The 21444-nt window shown below is 31.9% G+C and overlaps 1 protein-coding gene across 1 annotated transcript in view; it reads left to right on the top strand.

The window, feature by feature from the left end:
- Positions 1-20142, top strand: part of LOC106463198 (period circadian protein-like) — a 48452-nt gene extending 28310 nt beyond the window's left edge. Inside the window, exons 15-23 of the mRNA XM_022390643.1 lie at positions 1552-1640; positions 5989-6107; positions 6794-6900; positions 7484-8200; positions 11464-11729; positions 12176-12247; positions 17408-17689; positions 18241-18588; positions 18737-20142. Of these exons, the coding sequence (XP_022246351.1) occupies positions 1552-1640; positions 5989-6107; positions 6794-6900; positions 7484-8200; positions 11464-11729; positions 12176-12247; positions 17408-17689; positions 18241-18588; positions 18737-18790 (2054 nt within the window). The 3' untranslated portion in view covers positions 18791-20142. The remainder of the gene's footprint in view (positions 1-1551; positions 1641-5988; positions 6108-6793; positions 6901-7483; positions 8201-11463; positions 11730-12175; positions 12248-17407; positions 17690-18240; positions 18589-18736) is intronic.
- The last annotated feature ends 1302 nt before the right edge of the window (positions 20143-21444 follow it).

Here is a 21444-nt window from a genome sequence, read left to right as displayed (position 1 = left end):
GTACGGTGTAACCTCCGTAACCGGTTAGTAATTTAACGTTACTTGGTAACCGTGGTTGTCTAATTTTTTTCGTACGACGCCCCCCCCCCCTTCCCTCTCCCATCTCAAAACCTATTTTTTATTCTGCAGGGTTCATAGCTGATCACATGAACTTAAATTATTTAATCCTAAGTCAGAGCATTTAAGCGTTCAAAACATATGATATTAATTTTGTGCAGATAGGTTCACTATAGTCATCCGCAGCCCAAAATATACTTTGATTTATTTTAATCATTTTGCACTTTATTGTTAATGAAAAGACTAAAAAACATAATGTATATTTATCTATTTCACAAAAAGGCACATACAAACAATCGAACGAACATTACATCTCATCGCAAAACCTTAATTAGAAAGAAAATCGGTCTAAAAGAAGACGTGTTCCAATCAAATGGTTTGGTGCAAAACCCATCAGTCATCATCGCTACCGGTGCTTGTGCTGTGAAAAATTAAAATGATACCTTTAAAACCTTGAAAGAATATCTGAATTTTATGGAAGAATCAACATCAATTTACTAATGTTTAAATGAACTTCAACAGACGGTGGTTCATGTGCTCCTGTGAATTACGCTTAGTGGTATAACTTGGTTAGATGGAAGTAACACTTAAAAGAACCTATGGTAATCTGAAAAATGATATTTGAACTAAGGGGTCCCGTAATAACCAAATCTACTTAATGAGTTCAAATTGTGAAGGTGGAAGAGGTACCACTTACTTTGTGTTGCAAAATAATGAACAAAAAATTACACTGAATGAGAGGATATTAACTTGTTTTGAACAGAGGCTCCCCAAAAGTATGGCTCTGGATTGGCCAGGGCCCCCTTACTCGCAAGGCCATGATGCAACTGCTCCATTGCCCACCCCTAAATCTGGCATTGAGCTCCAAAAGCATTTCAATATAATGTACTCAACCCCCTGTATATTTTGGGATCAGTTTATAGCAAAAAAGTTGCCTGGTTTTATTCTTAATCCTTCCCTCATTTAATCAAATAAAACTATCTATGTATCGAGATGGTTATAGTAGGGTTAATTTTGATTAGATGTAAATTTTTATTTATCGAGAGAAAGTTTAAATGGTCAATGACCCAAGCTTAATTCTATTTCTTAAAAATCATGTCTAAACTGATATTCTAAAAAAAAGTAGTGCCTGATAATTATTTAGGATGCATAGATGTAATAAGTTTAAAGCACTTCTCGGTTTTTTTGAAATATATTACATTTTTTCTAAGAAGATTAGGTAGTTTTTGTGGAATGAGCAGGGTTAGGTTAATAGAATGAATAACAATGGTATACATAGCTTATATATATAAAACTGTTAGCATGCTTATGATTTTTTGTTTACATCTACAAGTGATTTGTACATGTCAAAAAGATATTTTTTTTAGTGTATTTTCTTGGCCTTGTTTTCTTTAACTTGTTTCAGCAGAAGAGCATTGCCAGAAGGAAGGATGCAGTTGTTCTGTAAGTACGAGTTGAACATTATTTTGATCATAATACTATTTTTTGCCACAGAACCTCACACTCTCCACGCACAGATACCTAGCCAACCAAAGTATCAACGAGGACGTGCGGAATGCCAGGACATTACTACAGCATATGCCGTAGGTTGACTCAATTCCTAAAGCTCCACTGGGATGGTTATTTTTATGAAAACACTGGTGAAGCTTGTTATTTTGACAGTGAAGTTTAAAATTGATATACCTGGGAATAACACTGTATTCATTGTGAAGAATTTGACCGTAAATTACTTGTTAATAAACATGCATGTGGTCCTTTTCTCTATTCTTGATACTCGTGAAAAAAATAATTGGGATCTTTAGAAAGCTTGTCCTTCAGTATAGATCAGATTTTTTTAATGTTGGCCGAGATCATAGTTGAACTCCTGAAATTTTGAAGGAATGAATTGTAACAATTATTACAGTTTCTACTGAGCCCAAAAGAGTTGTATAATTATCAGGGTCAAGTAGGTTGTTAAAAAGTTGGACAGTGTCTGTTTGATCAGTTAGTTATTGTTTTACACAGTAGTTATAGAAATATAGTTTATGTTCATTGTCTCAAAAGACCTGTTGGAATTTCGCCAATAGTCAAGACTGAGTCCAGAACTGACTTTTACCTAAGTTGCTATTTTTTTTAGGACTATCACAGGTTGACTGTTTTAGAATATTTTTTAAAGTCCAGAAGTCCAGTTTGAATGTACTATTTGTTTCTGTGAAGGTCCTATCATTTTTTCACCTCATTATTATTAAACTTTAAATTTGTTAGAAGAATGATTTGAGATTGAACCCAGGATTGGAATATTTCTCATATTGTGTTCTTTAGAGATAAGTTTCTATTGGTATCTTTTTGACGATTGATTCAGATATTATACTCGTATGGTTCAGCTTCAAATGGACAGCTGGTTTTCTCAACAAAAAAGGGGGTATTATTTTTTGTTTTAGAAATTCTATATTTAAAGTTTTGAATAATGTTAATTGTACAAGAAACTAACGTGCCGTTAATACAGTCAGCATTTTCTTAGATTTGTTCACGCTCTATTTTTTTAATATGTTTATATAGATATAGATATATATATATATAGAGTGAAATGTCTGTTTTTAAAAACTCCAATACACAATAATAATAATTGTTTTCCTAGAGAAGGAATTCCTATTTGAAAGGAGATTACTATTACAATAAATCATGCATGTACAACTTCTTCCAGGGCCCAGGCCAGATAACAGTTTTTAAATATACTTGCAGACCACATTGTATGAAGCAAAAGCATAATTTAAAAAGACTAATTCCTCGTAGTGGGCCAGATGCAGTAAATACAATCATATACTTACTCAACCATTATAATATTATTCATATTTCTAAGAGGCACTTAAGTATTTACAGGTTACTTTATCAATACATCCACTGTCATCTTCACTTACACATTCTATACACACACATGCTTAGTTAATTCCTGCTGTTATCCACAACTTTCATATTTTATTTCTTCTATTTTCAACTATTTATTTTTCCTGCAGTGAATACTTCCACACATCATTCTTGTCCATGTTTTAATCTTTTTTCATCTTTCTCTCACTCTCTCTCTCTCTTGTAAGCATTCAGCTGGTCTAATATCATCTTTGATATTTAGGTTCTAGACACAATATGTCAATTTCTCTACTTCTGTTATCTTGAAAGTTCTTTACCATTTTTTTTTTTTGCACCATATTGGCCAACTTCTCAATTATCTTTCGATCTACTTGTCTTCCTGTCAAGTTATTTATTCTTGAGCTTCCATCTGCTTCCAATACTTCCATCACTCTACTCACTCTTTTTAGTCTTTTTATTATTCTCAATTCCACTCAATATTACCTAAATAAATACCTTACTCATATTTACTGTTATGCACTGTCATTAAAGCTCCATACTTCACTGCTCTTTCATAATAAGCCACTATTTCATACTTTTATTCTTCAAAGTTAATTCTACACCCATTATCTTTTATTACTCCTACAGTTCAACTTCCTTTAGCTCTACCTTTTTTACCATCTCAAATTGGCTACTTCCCTTTCAGTTCAAAACTACTATCCAATTTATTCATAGTACTGTTTTTCATTTTCTTATCAATCCATGTTTCCAGCCAAGTTACAACACCATTCTTTTCAAAATTAGTTGAAAAATCCTGATTATTATCTTTTGAAAACTGTCCCACATCAGTATCTGTAAATAATTATCTTTACTTTGCAATGACCACTCTGTTTATCTGTCCATTATTATATTTTGTATCAAAACATTGTTATACCATTTTTTTAGAGGCCTTTTCCTTGTAATAACTACCATATCCTTTTTACTCCATTCAAACTTTTACAATTTCTAACATTTTTTTTATTTGCCGAGTTATCACTGAGTAGTCATTTTCAATAAAAATATCAAATCCTTTTCAACTTCTTTCTGTTCTTTAGAATCCTTTCTTTCTTTTTTTTGCTCATTCTCACACTTAACAAGGGTGCCATCTTCCTTCCTGTACTCTTATATTATGTGCTCTTATGATTCCTTTAGACTTAAAGCCAAAAATATTCTTCATCTCTTGAATAACTTTCAGCTTCAATCCATAATTCTTTTCCATCTTCTTTTACTCCTTTTTTTATATACTAGATTCTGTCTTCTGCTTCATTTCCTATCTCATTAACCTTCTTCTGGCAGGCCACCATCTAAATCTTTAAGTTTCCAATCTCTTCTTGAAATTGTTTCTTTTTTATTCTCTTTTTTTCTGCTTTGTTGCTTGCAGTATTCAAATTTCAACATTTTCCTCATTATTCTGTCTTACCTCAAAAAAGAATTTGGTCCAGTTTAACCCATAGCTTGACCTTATTTTCTTCAAAAAGGATCTTGTCCAGTTTAATCCATAGGATGTTCTTATCTTCTCCTTCTATTGCTTCTTCTTCTTCTCCTGTTTTACTTACTTTTTGCTGCACTTTATGTTTAGATATTAGATAATTTTAATCCTCTCTTTAAGATCTCCTCTTTCTCTTTACATCAAACTTATACTCATCCAGTTTAGATAGACTTTCACTTCTTGATCTATCCATTTACTTTCTTGTCAACTCCAATAAATTTTAACCTTGTTTGTAGTTTAACTCTTGTTACTATTCACTGATGTTTAACTTAAATCTTCACTGTTGTTAAATTTAACTCCTCAGTTTTGCAGAATTTAAATTAATTCTATCACATTAAGTTTACTCACCTTTTTGTTTCTTTAATCAGTTCTGAGTTACTTGAAGCCTGGTTTGCTAATCAAAATTGACTTTAAATAATTATTACCATTAAATCTCTCTATTATTGTCTTTGCACAACCAAATCATTGACTTTAGCTTGATATCAAATCTTTAGGGTCCCAAATGTACCAAGACTGTCAAATTTCTAACCATTAGTTACTTGCTTACAATTCTTTTGAAGCTTTTAATTAAATAAAAATACTGACAAAAGGGTTTTATGTAATTGAAACTTTTTTTTATAATGGCATGATTTCTTTTATCTCCCTAACTGCAAACTTCAAGATTTCACCTTGATAGTAAAGTACTTTGTTGTTTATGAGGAAATTGTCAGAACTTTATTTAATTTAATCTTTACATAAGTATTTTATCATTTTATGTGGGATTAACAAACACATATTCATGGTTCTACATAATTCTCTCACTTGGGGGTGACTGGGTGTGGCATCTTGCCTTTTAAAAAAGTTTAATTTGATGATAATAGTAATTTTTCTTTAAGGTGAAAAATCTGATCAAATATAATCAAAAGTGTTTTTAAAAAATCTAAGGAAAAAAATAATTTGAGAAGAAGGTTGTCTTAAGGTTTATTATTGTATATGCGAATGAAATTTAAAAATACTTTTTCAAAATGCTTACCTAAGTTTAAAATGTAATCATAGTATTTATTAATTTTATGGTTGATCTTTTACAAAGCCTACCTACCATTCAGAAGTGTTATACATAATTTTTATAAATCTGAAAACAGTGATGAACTGAAAAAAAAATGCATTAACTTTCATTAATCTCAGTTTAGTTATTTTAAATGAAAGTTAGAAATGTTTCCCATTTGGTTTTAAAGAGTTTACAATTATTTCTGTTACCAACATTTTCCATGGTAACATCAGTTTTGAAGTTATTAGTGTATAATATTTGCTATGTATTATGCAAAGAACACTTACCTTCAGAATTTTACTATTAAATCCCAGAAGAAATTACACAATAATTGCTATAAGTCTTTTAGGAAGGAAAGTGTTAGGGTCCGTGTTTATGCAAAAGTTTATTTTTTAAGAAGAATTAATACCTGTATAAGATATACAATATTTTGGAACAAATTTCTTTCAACACTATGTTTAATTTTGATATATGGTTAGTTGTTATTTACTAACGTTAGTTAGAGTATACAGCCATGTAGCTGATTATACTAAGATAAATTCTTTTCTTTCAGGATCAAGCTTCCGTAGTCATGGGAGAAATTTCACCACACCAAGAGACTCATGATTCTGATCCTTCCACTGCCACACCCTCTTCTGTACAGGAAATGCGGTACCAGGAGAACATCGAAAGGTAGGTGTATTTTGTGAAAATTTCAAATCTAAAAATAAATAAATTATACAAACCTTGTAAAAATTCAAAACTTCAAAAAGTGGGACTTAAGAAGCAATTAAATTCTTTAAAAATTTAAATACTGCAAGTAAAACTCAAAACTAAACTAGACTTTATCGGTATTAAAAAAAACAACGTAACCATATGGGAGGAGGGCATTCAGTTTTAAAAATCAAGTGGGATGGAAGATCAAAATTAAAGGGCATGTACATGCTCTTAGCTGAAGGAAGTAATGTGTTAATCGTTATGTCTGAGGTAGCAAGAATGGCAACTTTTATTGAAATGGTTTAGTGGAATACTAGCAATGTGACAAAAATGTGTTTGTTTCTGATACATGTGCAAAACAACACAAGAACTATCTCCACTGTCTGTCTTTAATTTTGAACTGATAGCCTAGAGGGATGGCAACTGGTCAAAGCATCCACAATCAGCTGTTTGGCTATTGTAACTGAATAGTGGAATTTGACTGCCACTTTTATAACATACCCACAGTTCCAAAGTGTGAAAGTGTAATTTTGCAGTATTGAGATGTAAACTCTTGGATTCACAGTCTGGCATGATAAACACTAGGTTACACCTGGCTTGACAGAACAATAAGAAGTTGTTATTGTTTTTGTTTTGTAATAACTTTGACATTTTGTTTTTAGGTTTTTTGCCAGTCAGCCAAAGACATATTCATCTGATGGGTCAGGGGAGAGCAAGAGTGAAGAACGACCAAATACAAGTACTGATGAAGAAATTGGGAAGTGTAGTGGTAAGAATATTTCTCAACTCAAATCAAAACCATAAACTGAGTGCTATACTTTAGTAGTGAATTTAATTTTATCATTTTTCATATCCATCAGATATCATACACTTATCAATTACAATCAGTTATAAAATTTTGTATAAACTTTATAAAATGTGGAAAACTTTACGAGTCTGTTATTATTATTTTTAATTTTGCTCAAAAACCGTAAAAACCGTTAGCTGCAGGCTTAATACTTTTCAACGAAATAGGCCCCCCCCCAGTTGCAGAACGGTATGTCTGCGAACTTATACTGCTAGAAACCGGGTTTTGATATCTGTGGTGGATAGAGCATAGATGACCCATTGTGTATTTGTGTTTAACTACAGAGAAACAAAGCAACAAAATATTAAAATAAAAGATATTTGCTATTCCAACCGTACAAACATTTATTTTACTATGATAGGCATTTTACTGCTTGAAACAAAAAAAATTAGTTTTTAACTTGTATCATAAACATATTATTGAATTTTCCCAGAGAATGTTTTTTTTTTCTTGTTGTTTTTCAGACAGTGCTTTTAAAAATTTTGTATGAATCATATTTTTTCAGGATCTTCTGAAGATAAAGAGAGACAGTTTTCTTCTGACTCACCAGGCTCAGCTGCTAGGTTCGAGGTTGGGGTTTCAGGTAGCTCTACTAAAAGAAAGTCATCTTCTAAAGGAGATTCTGGGAATGGGTCATTTCCATTAAGAAATGGAGTCCAGAAAATGGACACTGGTAATGGCAGTAGCAGTGATGGAAGTGCGAAAGGAAACAACATTCACCCTACTGTGCATTCCCTTACTGAGGAGGCTCTGTCTCAACACAATCGTATGACTCAAAAGTTTTTCAAACCTTGGAAAGGAAAGATTTCAGGTATATCTAATTCGACTCTTAAGGAGAAAGACGCTCTTAGGCACAAAAGAGCTCAAACAAAGGAGCATGCCGTTGGTTCATACAAGCACAAACCAACTCGTAACTACACACCGACAACTAGTACTTCTACTACAGTCACACCAACTCAGACAGAACAGAAAGCTGATCCCATGCAGCCTCCAGGAATGCTTTATATGGCCTTTAATGTGCCTCCACCATTTTCACTTCCAAGTTTTCCAGTAATGACTCCCACAGCTCCCATTAATACATCAGCCAACGTCACCTGTGGTACAACATCCTTCACAAACTCAGGATTCACAACGACAATACCAAACTTTGGTTATCCTCCTTATACATTTATGCCACAAACCAATAATACTGGAGGGACCCCTGGGCCATTCTTTATGCCAGGTATTTTTTATTGAGTTCACTACATGTATACAAAAATTATATATATAATTACTGATGTAATTCATTAAAGTTGCTGATGTACTTGTATATGGTAAACAGGTTTAGTAACACTTCCGTTTAGTTGTTTAAATAGTTATAAATAATGTTGCTCATGATATCTATTAAAAAGCATTCTTAGTTAAAAAATGTTTGATGATTTCTACTTCTTTGATAAAAAAAAATAATGTCCACGTTTTGTATTGAGCTTGTCGAACAAGCTGAATTAAGAAGTAACTACAAACCTTAATGAAGATTACAACATTTCTTCTAGTCATTTTCTACCACAGTGAAGAAAAGGTATCTCCTTTTAAACTTTAAAATAATGTCCACGTTTTGTATTGAGCTTGTCGAACAAGCTGAATTAAGAAGTAACTACAAACCTTAATGAAGATTACAACATTTCTTCTAGTCATTTTCTACCACAGTGAAGAAAAGGTATCTCCTTTTAAACTTCTCGAAGCTTACCATTTTGAAATAAATAACAAAATATTAAAAACATGTCTTTATTTTTTTACCATATACCTGAAAACAAACCAGTCATACGGTGAGATGTTTACAAATGTAACGGTGAAAGTAATTATGGTAAGGTAGTAACAACTGGATATCAATCGTTGTCATGGTTAATAGCCTATATAATCACCCAAGATAAATTGTTGATTAGTTACTAATTAATAACTAGACTTAGGCAGTCCGGTAAACTAATAACCATGACTACAAGTGGCAGTGAAAAAGATTGGATATCTGTGTTCAACACTTTGCATGTTTTGTATAAGTGTCCTAATTGATATTTACCTAAGTGTGAACAAATTCACATACAAGAGAAAATTTTAAATCAGTGTGATTTTTCACCATTAACAGTTATCCTAAACAGACCTATAGAATAAGTAAAGACAATTCAAAATTCTCACAAGAGCAAAATAAAAGGAATTCCACACAAAAGAATGCCTTTAGACCAATAGACATTCAAAAGATTAAATGACTAATACCTTTGATGTAACATAAAAAAACATTGGTTCCATTACATTTCTTGGATGCCCCCCCCAGTGGCACAATGGTAAGTCTGTAGACTTATAACGTTGAAAACTTGGTTTTGATACCTGTAGTTGGCACAGCATAGATAGCCCATTGTGTAACTTTGTACTTAGCTACAAATAAACATTTCCTTGATTACTTTACTAAGGCTTTACCTGAATATATACATGGCATATTTTTATAGTTCTCGTTTATTTCTTGTGTTCCTGCCTTTGACCCCAGATGATATAGTCATATAGGTTTAGCCAGATGATATAACCAAACAGGATAAGAAGCCGAGTCAGTTTGGTAGAATATCATTGTGGGGTCAACCTCAATAGCCAGATGATACAGTTATACGGGTTTAGCTATATGATATAGCTATACAGGCAGGAATGTCGAGAGCCAGCACGGGCCCCGGGGCAAACATCCTCGCCGGGCCCCCCTTTCTCTCTCTCTCTTTTTTTATTAATATTTTCAAGAATTTATTAAAAAGAAGATCCTAAATTAGGACAGCAACGTGCTCATAAACAAGACAAAATCATAGCAGGAGCTGTTTTTACCTCACAGTATAAGCGTAAAAACGTTAATAAAGTAACAACAAACATCTATTAAATCTATAAAGTAACAAATACATATTAATTATTACTCAAATTATTATTTCAATCATTCTTAATGTGTCAAGCATCTATGTACAAAGAAAAGCCAAAACTATTTTTCATTTAATCGGTTATGCCGTAAAGCCCGCAAAGCATCTTTAGGCTATAAGGTTTCATTCTCCCGGGCCCCGTTGCAGTTGCCCCGCACCCCCGTCAGTGGACCTGTATACAGGATAAGAAGTCCAGTCAGTTTGATAGCCTAACATTGTGAGGTTGACCCCAAAAGCCAGATAATATAGCCATATAGGATAAGAAGCCCAGCCAGTTTGGTAGTATAATATTATGGAGTCAATAAAAAAATTTATGTTACTAAATTCATTTGGTTTTCTTTACTGTTCATGATCAAATTAATCTTTGCTTAATAGTCCTAAACCTACATTTTTGTGGAAACTTTGACTTTTCTTTCAGGCATCAGTGAACCTGAATACCACATTTGCACACTTTGGTTTTGGCATCATGTTACCACACTTTCACTCTAACCTGGGGTAACATGAAGAATCTACAAACAGTTTCCCTCGAAAGAAGCTGAAACCTTTTCTAAATAGACATATTTTAATGGTTAATCTTAAATAATACACTAATAGAACTTAAAGCAAAACTAAAGTTGATTGCAAACAATGCATTAAGATGCATACTAGTTTTAGCCTGAAGGAATAGTGGCAGAAAGCATGGTAAAACTGGGAAACAAATGTTTGTGAAATATTTTCCTGTTATTACATTGTATTTTCACAGCCTGTTCTCCTGTGCATCACCTTGTTGTATAAATCAAGATTGGTTCTTTACAGTAATGTATAATGGGATTAGATACAAGTTTTAAAATAGTTCCGAATATAGAATTTTGTATTGATAAAAAACAATCGCAGAATACAAAGGTCTTTGTGTTAAATAGTTAACACATTTAAAAAATAATAAAGGTTATTAATGGGATCAGTTCAAACTTTTAATGAATTTTTTTATCAAACTTACTTTGACATCTGTGTGGTGGTGCTGATCTGGAAGGTTTACATGTACATGATTTCAATAAGACTATTTTTTCTTCTTAATCAAGAAATAAAATTTTATTTTCTATACCTTTAGGCCTTTTCTAAAGAATTAGTTTAAAAAATGTAGATAGACTTTGAATTATGTAATTGTAAAATTGAATTGTTTCAGAACGAGCATTATGTATGTTAAGAAACTACTAAGTGGTATTAACCTGTTATGCACTCATAGTTTTTGATCCAGTGCAAAAACTATGCACTCATAGTTTTTACACTGGATCACTTTCTTTTACTAACTTGGGTATATTTTAATCATTAGGGTACTCTCTAACAGATATAGCATTTCATCAAAATGAGCTTGCAAAATCATGTTGGCCATAAATGTTTGCGATGTGTCTTAAGTTCTGATCTATGTAGGTGGTCTTGCTTGGATCAGAACTCAATGGTAGTCGGAGGGTTAACTTTATATTTAACTTATGCATCTTTCCAATTTTATTTTTTAAATTTATCCACACTAATGAGACTTAACAATTTCCCTTCAATATTCTTATATGGATTGTTGTGGATATTCAAGGTGTTATGTGCGTTGGAGCCATGCCATTCTACCCATCGATGCCCACAGTCATTCCTCAGCCAGGCTCTCATTTATGGCCACCTTGTGGAGCTATGCCTAGTGTTGGTGTCACCAGTTGTGGTCAGTCTGCAGCCTATAATGGAGAAAATTATCCAGGATCTTTTGAACAACAAATGTTTAATCCAACAGTTCCATTCAGCATGAACACGACAAACCTGGATGAAACACAAACTACTGAAAAGACCAGGGTCTCCCAGGAACTGCAGGTTAGTTGCTCTTTTTATTTACCAGGTTTTGTGTGTGTGTTTAAGAAGTATTGGATTCCAAACTTCTGGGTGGACCATGTCCAAACCTTGACAGAAATACAGCCAGACTGATACTTTATGAAACACTTAGTTGAATTTGTTCATCCAACTTCTGAAGTATAGAAGATTTAAATTCTAAATTACGTAATTCAAGTTTGAAGTTGGTGTTGCAAGAACCTGATTTGCTTCTTTAACAAAACTACATTCTTCGTTACCATAGTGAATTTGTAAGGAATTTAGACACACATTTGTGAATACAATAAGTTCCATGCAATTCTTTTATGAGAAAAATTTATAGGGTTATCACAAAATTTTGCTCTATAATTGCCAACTATATTGTTGATTTAAATGTAAAGTTAGGAAAAATATGATTAATGTTAAAAAATAAAATGATGATGCTCTTTCAGGATGCATCTGCCCATTTATCCAACAGCGGATTTACCAAGGTTTGTTCAGAGTCACCTTGTGAAGTTCAAAAGGTAAAAAATCTGTTTTCTGCTGACCCTGATGCTTGTGATAATAAGTCTTCATCCCCACAGACTATATATAATTGGTCATCTCAGATAAACACAGAGTAAGGGTTAACTGATCCACACAAAACACAAACTAAAGTAAGCTGATAACTTGTTAAGGTCACATGAAGCATACTTAGAATTATGCTAGTTACTGATTGCCCTTATAAGTAGTTATCAGTCAGGAGCTCCAATAGGGCTGTGGTTATTTAAGAACCAATTCTGTTGTAGTAGGTTAAGAAATAATTTGTTATTATGCACAACTTGTGCAGCACAGAAACGAAACTAAGAAGTCTAAACATGTGATTATGTATGGCTATTATGCTTACTAAATCTTGAGTTTAGTGCAATATGTAGCATTCACTAAACAAATTTTTATTTTTAATTACCGTATTCTCAAAAGGACATAATGAAACAAGTTCCGTGAAAGTATTAAAACAACACTATGTATCTCGATCAGCACATTTTCTTATTTAACCTCATCAACCATTCCTTCTCTATCCTTTAAAGATTAAGCACCTTTTTTTTTGCAATACAATGCATATTCTAATATCACAATCTTTTTATTAAGAAACTTTTGGCGTTTTTAATCCAGAACAAGTTCTCGTACTATAGACTACATAATACAAAAGTAGAATGTTAGTGGAACGTAATAACAGTCTGAGGAGAAGGTGGTAAGCTGAATTTTGCTACTTAAAAAAGATTTTAAGTTAAAATAATTTTACATAATTGACTAGTTGATGTAAGTTAAATTACAATAAACACAAATTATATAGATGCAGTTACATAGATTTTGCTAACATTTCAGTCTTTTTCTCTTCTTTCTGGTAACAACACAATGAAGCAAGTATAAACTGACTTAACTTAGTACTTTGGTTTCTAAATAAGACGTGTAAAACTGCAGCATTTTTTACCTGTAAAACAAACCAAGCTAATCTCTACTTCTACTGAGATTAAATCTTAAGAACAAAAAAACTGTGGTTCTTAAGATAAATTTTAAACTGAATGTGAAATTATTTGTGCTTTAATATACCTGTATTATAATTCTATATAATTTGGAATCGTGGTTTTTGATGGAGTTGAAGTTGTTAGTAATCCAACTCTTTCTTTTTCTTAGACATTTAGTGAGTTTAAAAGAGAGAAAAAAATTCTGAAAACAAATTTAAAGCTTGAATGTTTAGGGATTTCTGCTAATGTGACCTGGACTAAACAGCTCCATATCTTCAACTAAAAATTTCTTTGCATTTTTCTGTTCAGTGATTGTCAGCAGTAATCATCAAATAGTGCAAAACTTGCATAGGTTGAACAATTGAAAGGAAAAATGTGGGGAGGAGCGAATTATTGTAAATTGTTTTCCTTTATCATTTGTTAATTGAAAATATTTATCCTTTCTTGAAAAGTAATTTTATGGTATAATGATGCATTGGAAAGATGAAGTAATTTTAATTCCAAACATTATAGACTGAAAAAGAACAATTAAAACAGTTACGGGTTCAGCGAAATGTTTTTTTTTAAATGTTATAAGAAATTCTAATCCTATACTTATTATTCAAGAAAAAGTTAAAAATCCAACACATGAATTGCTGATATCTCTTAAACCTAAATTAAAGGTTTCTGGTTTTATTTGAGATAAAACCTCAAAATCTATGTTTAAATTATTATAACAAATTACTATAAAAAACAGTACAATAAACACCAATTTCGATGATAATAACTTATATAATTGTAAGATGATATAATTGCAAAACTAGTAAATATTTCTCTTACCCTTTTGTAACCACTTATTTTGTATTTCAAGGAACAGGAAAAATTTGAAAATTTGATGAAATATTTAAAAAAAAGGTATATTTTGTAGAAGAAAGGCCCTATAAACGTACGAGTAAAAAAAGATCCTTATCATATAGAACCCTGTGAAGCTTCGAGATTTGATTTGATCGTGAATTGGGATTGGGGATTCGATTCATTAGTTATGGCTCTGATTCAATATTCTTGAATCTACATTAATTCTGGTAAACTTTAGAATTTAGCTTTTAATTCAGTCTTTATACTGGAACCTATTTCCTTGTAATAACACTTTTGTACCATTCTTTTTCCAGATGTTCAGGTACATTATATCTTTTGTTTTTAGAAAGATGTACCTTTATACTCATTATTAATTGTGTGTAGAAACACTCTACATAAATAAAGAAACCATATACTATTTGATTTAAAAATTAATTCAGCTTGTATACCATATAATCTATATTTACACAACTGATCCAAAAATCATGACTTTAGCAATTTTTTAATGTGGAAACTGTGGACAATGAGACACAGAGTCATGTTTCATCCTTTTCGGTTCTGATGATAGAGTGAAAATGCAGAAAAAGTCGCATGAGGCACTTGACCCTGCTTCTGTACTTCTAATAGTTCAACTTACTGGAATTAGTGTAATGGTGTGGGAAATGTTCTTATATCTGTGTTTAGGCCTGTTAATTCCTGTAGGAATCTGAATAACATTGAGAGTGTACCTAAACATTTTTTGCTCACCATGTCCATCTTAATGGACAAGGTATTTTCCGGAATGATGACACAACAATCCACTTTCCTCATATTTTCCAGAATTGGTTCAAATAGCCTGACAATTTTTTTTCCCCATCATCTTTTTGTTTTTGTCAGTACCATCACTGTACCTCAATCCATTATTGATATTAAACACAAACATATCCTGATGAAATCTATAAACTGACTGCTTACCATACTCCGTAATGAATGGGCTATAACCAAACAAGATATCTTCTGGCACTGTGTAGTCTAGTCCCTGCTATGATCATGGTAAAAATCTATTCAACCTGACAATAGGCAGGAATTTGAATTAAGTGACCAATGATGTATAAGAACATAACAATTAAAAAGGTAGCCCTTTTTTTTCGTGTCTGTTAACCCATTGACTGTAGCTGCTCTAAACACGTGTGGAATTTTTGCAAGCCATACATCGTATACAGCACACTCGCCGTCAATGGGTTAATATTGGTGACTGAGTTATTACAATCCAGTTAATAGAAGTTGTGCTCAGAAGTTTACAAAGAACAAAAATACCAAATCAACAGGTTCTTTTGATAAAAATTTTCAATTGTATCTTTGAGTGAAATTACTTTAAGAGTGTATAAACTTTGACTATTGGTTCTGTTGTGGATGTTAGTCTTTCTTACAAAGTTATGAAGATACAAATAGAACACGTTTCATCCTTTAATTTCATTTGTTGTTTATTAAAGTAAAATATTAAAGTTTGCAGATAATTAAACCATGTTTTGTCTCTATAAACAAACACTCCAAGGTTAGGACAAATGTTATCATTAAAAAGAAAAACTTAATATTTCACATGATTTTACATTATGTGTATGACAGAATTGACTTTTGCTTTTATAAGTTTTGTTTTACACTTTCCCCTAGTGGTGAAAAATGTATTCTGTTTTACAGAAAAATCGTGAATTCGGTTTCTTTAGTTGATTTATCTGTTGAACAGCACTAGGCTGCTTCTGACTGCTAGCTACTTATCTTGGAGAGTTATTGGTTAGTCTGTGACATTCAAAAAGCCTGAGTAACTGTAAGTAACATTGCATTCTCAACAAACCCAATTATAGAAAGAAACTGAACCGCATCTTCTTAAAAAAGTACCAAGTGCATGTTCTTCTTGTTTCAGGTAAGTAAGTAGCAACACAAACATAATTTTTAGTACATGCAAGCTAAGACTAAAAACCCAGGATTTGTAAATTTGGTATGGAAAAAAATTAGGTCAAAATTGTTTTGTTTCTTTCAAAACAGTTTAGAAGACAAATAAAAAAAATTAGTACTACGAGTGTTCCTATCTGTTTATCAATATATCGAAATGTTTGATGCTAAAGATGCAAACATTGATTGTGCTTTAGTTACTGTCATTCTGTAGTTTTCTAAGTCTAAGTTTCCTGCTAAAACATGGTTGATAGATCAACCATATAGAGCACACATGAAGGTTTGAGTAGTTGTATTATCTTTACCTCAACAGTGTATAAGAAGTCACCGATGACCTATTACTTCACAAGAAATCTTGACTGAAGTGTTTTAGTAAATCTCTTGAGTAACAACCTGTACATTATATCCTCGTTACTTTGAGATCTTATTTCATGAATACCAACTCATTATTATTTTCAATGCTCAAAACGTGTGTTAGTAATATTTCTGCATCACTGGAACAGGTATTTTTCATTAAATAGGCTCGTCTAATATAAAAACAAAACTTTTTTTAGTATATTTTGTGTATTGCACTGTATGGTCATTTCAGACTTTTATCTTTGTAATCATCTCTATGATTTTAATTGGCAAGGTATCATGCAGTTATGCTGTCCTTTCGTTGAATGTTAATTATTTTAAAGAATAAAAATATATAATTTAATTTAGGAGTTTCTCCAGTCTTGTAAAATGAGTAAATGCTTGCTATATGGGAAGTGATGGAGAGCATGCAATCTCTAGTTTAAGTTAACATTGTTACAAAATGAGACAAAAAAATTATTTCAGTGTTCACCCTAGATGTATCATAGTCTTCAAAAAAAAATCATTTTGAATAATGAAAGGATGTTGTAAATTGAATATTCTCTAGAATTCAACTTCAGTCTTGTATGATAACTCAAACAGTAATACATAGCTCTGAACTACTCAAGTTTGATATTATACAGTCATATTCCTATCTGTTATAAAGAGCTCCTTTAAACATGTGCTTCTGAAGACCAGCCTTGTATGACCACAATTAAATCAGATATCATCTGACCAGATCACTAGTTTTTAAACCTTTTTTGGAACAATTTTCGATACAAGCTACATATTTACCTCATCTTATTAAATATTTAGCCATGCATAATATGTTCTCCAATTTAAAGAGGAAAATAAAAGAACAACATGTGTACCTTTAAAATTAATATGTTATTAAATGTGATAAAAATGGAGCCTTGTCTGAGTTTGGATTTTGGTCCTGCTATCAATATATATATAGTGAAGAAGTTTCAGTAATATTTTACAGTACATGATATATGTAATGGAAATGTAGTTTCATAGAAAGTCATCTATAATATGCTTAAATAATTGTCAGTACCTTACCGAGTTTGTCTGTCATAGGTGACATCTTCAGAAGATGGCACCAAGAGAGGGGTATTGAGGTCAAAAGCACACTTACCAGTAACACGGAGAGGAAAGTCTTCTTCAGTGGAGTCTGACACTGAACTGGTTCAACCTAAACTGATGAGAGTGGGCTTGTCCAGTAAGAATGACAAAGATGAGAAAAATTCTGATGAATCATCAGAAAAAGACCTCCAAGAGGACACTGTCTCATTTTCCATAACATCCTCCCTTTTAAAATCAGATGGTTACTCCAGTAGATCACCTTCAGAGAAAGCTGAGGTGAATATATTTTTGGTAGTTGCAGTATATGATCTAGGGATTCTTTCAGAATTACGAAGGAAGTAAATGATATTTAGGAGGAGCTTATTTGGAAATTAGAAATTATCATCAACTTATTAAAACAAGCATATTATTAACCATTTTTTAAATGCACCTCATGACTCTTTCTCCACACCCTTTTGTTCCTTGATGGCTAGGACTAACACCCGTGTTTTTTAGTGAAATAAGAAAGCTGTTGTGATTACTTAATGATAAATAGAAAATAACAGAAAGTTAAATAAACAATTTTAATTATAAATAAAGTTATATCTTAGGAGAACAAAACTCAAGCTCTTTGTGCTGATATAAATACTTGTAAAGGCATACTATTTAGGAAAACGTTATTATTTACATCTAGTTATAGAGCTACTTGTCTCTTAACGTTTGTATTACGAACTGTTGCTAATGTAAGATCTTGGAAGCATGTAGTATGATACTGTGTATAGCATGATGTGAATCATTATATTTCTTGAGACTTCTTAATAACAGTACGTGCACTACCTTTGTTATAGGAAATGGAAGTGGACACCAAGGAGGAGTCAAAGAAACTCCTTCGTCCAGTGCGTGGTAACCCACCTTGGATGGAAGGCATTGACATGGGTCCAGACACAGTGTTCTTGTACCAGCTTCCAATCAGAAATATGGAAGACGTGCTGAAGAAAGACTTGGAAGTTTTGCAGCAAACAAAACAATCGGAACTTGTCAATAAACAGTTAGCTCAACTCCAGTCGGAGCTGGAAGAGGAGGGCCAACTCCAGGCAGTTTGTTACCCTAGTTCTTCTATAAATGACAAAACTGAATCAGAACTGAAGACGTACATCAACTTAGGGTTTTCTACATTTGAGGAGGACCTTGATGAGGTATGAATAATGGGTATTAATCATATTAAAAGGCACTTGTTACTAACAGTACTGTATCATAAATGTTAGTGTTTACATTTTGTACACATTGTTCAAGCTGCTGTGACCAATGATACGTTTTCATTGTAATCTTTCTTTTATGATATAGAAAATGGAACACCAAGAAGAAGCAGTGATTCACCTTTTATCTGGGGATATATAAAGAAAACCATTCTTCAGAGAATGAGATACAAAGGTCTCATTTCCAGAGTGCTTCAAGTTGTATAATTTAATCAACAAAGTGTGCACACCAAACTATAGAGTGTCACCATTTTCCGCAAACTCAGTGAATATCTGTGTGTGTGAGACTGAACAATGGAAACTTCTACATACTTTCAATTATAAAGTGGACTTTAGCTTTATGAGAAGTTACCCATTTCATTAGCTCCTAAGATGAAAAATGGTTAAGACTTGGCACATTCTATGACAATGCACAGGCTTTCATAGAGAGGGTTGATATTGTACAGTATCTGTGTTTTATCCCTTACAAGCTACTTGGGAAGAATAGGATTTGGTAAAACATCATACGTTAAATAAAGGAAATCGGGCTTAAGGAAAAAATAGACGAAATGTTTACTTTCCAATAATTATCATCACTTTTATTACTGTAATTCTTCATGTTCAAGTATGTTGGTTCAGGTATTTTTTTTACCAAATATTTCTATTTCAGATCCTTATTTACGATTTTAATCACAAGTTAAGAAGTGGTGAAGGTGAATTATGTATTGTAGGTTCCACTGTGGCCTTTGAGAAAAATATACTAATTATTTCCCAATGCCAATATTTATCCAAGTTTTTTGACTTTTAAATGTTACATTAAATTATCAGACACTAGTGTGGGCACTTAGCTGAGTAGGTGAATCTATTTTTAACACCTGCTACAAGCCCCTCATATTTTCTGTGATGATGTTATAACTGTATTAACTTTTTTGCATTTATGGGAACTAATTTAGGCTGAACAATTTTTGTCTATAAACAAGAACCAAAAAATACATTATTAGGTTATCAAACCAAATATTTTTCAATACATCTGAAATTACTTGATATAAACTTTCCAAACATTATTTTTAATTTGAGTTAACCATACTAGTTTTTTTTTGTCATTAGCCAACATTAATTCAACAACTATCAGGTTAATTATAAACTAAGCTTTAAAGCAAAGAAACACTATAATTATGATAATAAATTCATATTCTACAGATCCCTAAAACACTACAAACTACAGAGTAACGTGAAGTGACATTGTAATTGAGCATAAAACATCTGAAAATATCGTTAACAATAAGGGCACCTAACTGATTGCATTCTAATCTTTGTAAGTAAGCATTACTGGGTTGATTTTTAGACTTGATCTAAGTAGGAAGCTTTCTCTGATCAGAAGTTAATATTAATAATGCTTTATGCCCTTTATCAAACTGAAAAGAGACCCTCTGTGGAGAAATACAGTGAAAAATCATCACATGTGGTTAGTATTCAATATTGAGCATTCTTTGGTAATAAACTCTTGAATTGTTACTCATGCACATTAACATTTCAATCAACAAAACTAAATTACTTGTGTAATGTAATTTAGCACAAAATGCAATTGAATTCTAAGACTTAGTTAATATAAAATGTAGTATGCAGTAGTGACAGGTACTACTATTTCAGTCTTGATTATAGAATATTCATTACTGTAGTTCAGTGTGTGTGTGTGTGTATATATATAAATTAACTAATGTTACACGTGATCACTTTTCTTTAATTTCTGCACAATGTCCATTTAAGTCTTGTGATAACATTTTTCACAACTTGGTCCTGTTTTCTTCTCAAGAAGTAAAATTATTGTAATGTTTTGATTTATCATAAAATTCACACTTTGGTCCATATATATAATATTATATTTGTGTTCATTGCTTTGGGTTTCAGGAAAAGTTTTAAAATTCTTTATTTTGCAAAAAACAAGTGAAAATAAAATCGGAAAATGATCATCATTAATGTGCATTTTTGCAGTATTCTCAATGGAATACTTAACTAATAAATCAGTGCATTCTAATCTTTAGAAGTTTTTTTTATGACATTGCATAACCCTATTTAAGCTGGTATATTAAATCAGCTGTGATACTGACTGGGTTAATTTGTATTTGTAGGTAGTATGCTTCAATCACAAGTTATTGATAAGTAGGGGGAAAGTATAAACTGTTCTTGGGGAAATATTTATTGTATTGGCTCTGAAATTGTGGATTGTTCTATTATTTAGCTACCAAAATGAAGAGAGTACAGTTGTACCAACCCAAATTGTACAACGTTTCTACCAGGCAAAAAAACAAACAAACTTTTTCTAATTCAAGATTGGTTTAAATTATAATTCTACGAGGTAGCACATTTGTGTTGGTCTCAAACAAGTCGTTTTAATAGTATGCCTATTAAAACTGGGTGAAAAATTTTGTTTTTTTAATAAAAAAAATTGCTTAGTCTGTGTTTATTTAGTTTACTTAAACTTTGAGTACAATGTTTAATTAATTATGTATCACTCATGGTAACAAGGCATTTGATATAAATATTTTGAAAAATTCTGAAATTTTATTTTAATTCAGGCTTTAATGTGTGAAAAGCATCAGGTACTTAAATAGTTCTTTAAGAGGGAGCTTAGGAAGTTTGTTCATTTATTACATTAAAAATGCTATTACTATTATATAAAAGACAATCTCGCCAACCCCACAGGCTGTAACCTTTAAATAAAACAAGGTGAATATGAAATTTTTGTTTCATAAGTTGTACAGAAATTTTCATTATCATATTGAAAGTAATTATCCCCCCCCCCCATTTTGCTTTTTT

This window comes from Limulus polyphemus, unplaced genomic scaffold (assembly GCF_000517525.1).
Source record: "Limulus polyphemus unplaced genomic scaffold, Limulus_polyphemus-2.1.2 Scaffold1346, whole genome shotgun sequence".
Lineage (NCBI taxonomy): Eukaryota > Metazoa > Arthropoda > Merostomata > Xiphosura > Limulidae > Limulus > Limulus polyphemus.
This window is presented reverse-complemented; position numbering and strand designations above follow the sequence as displayed.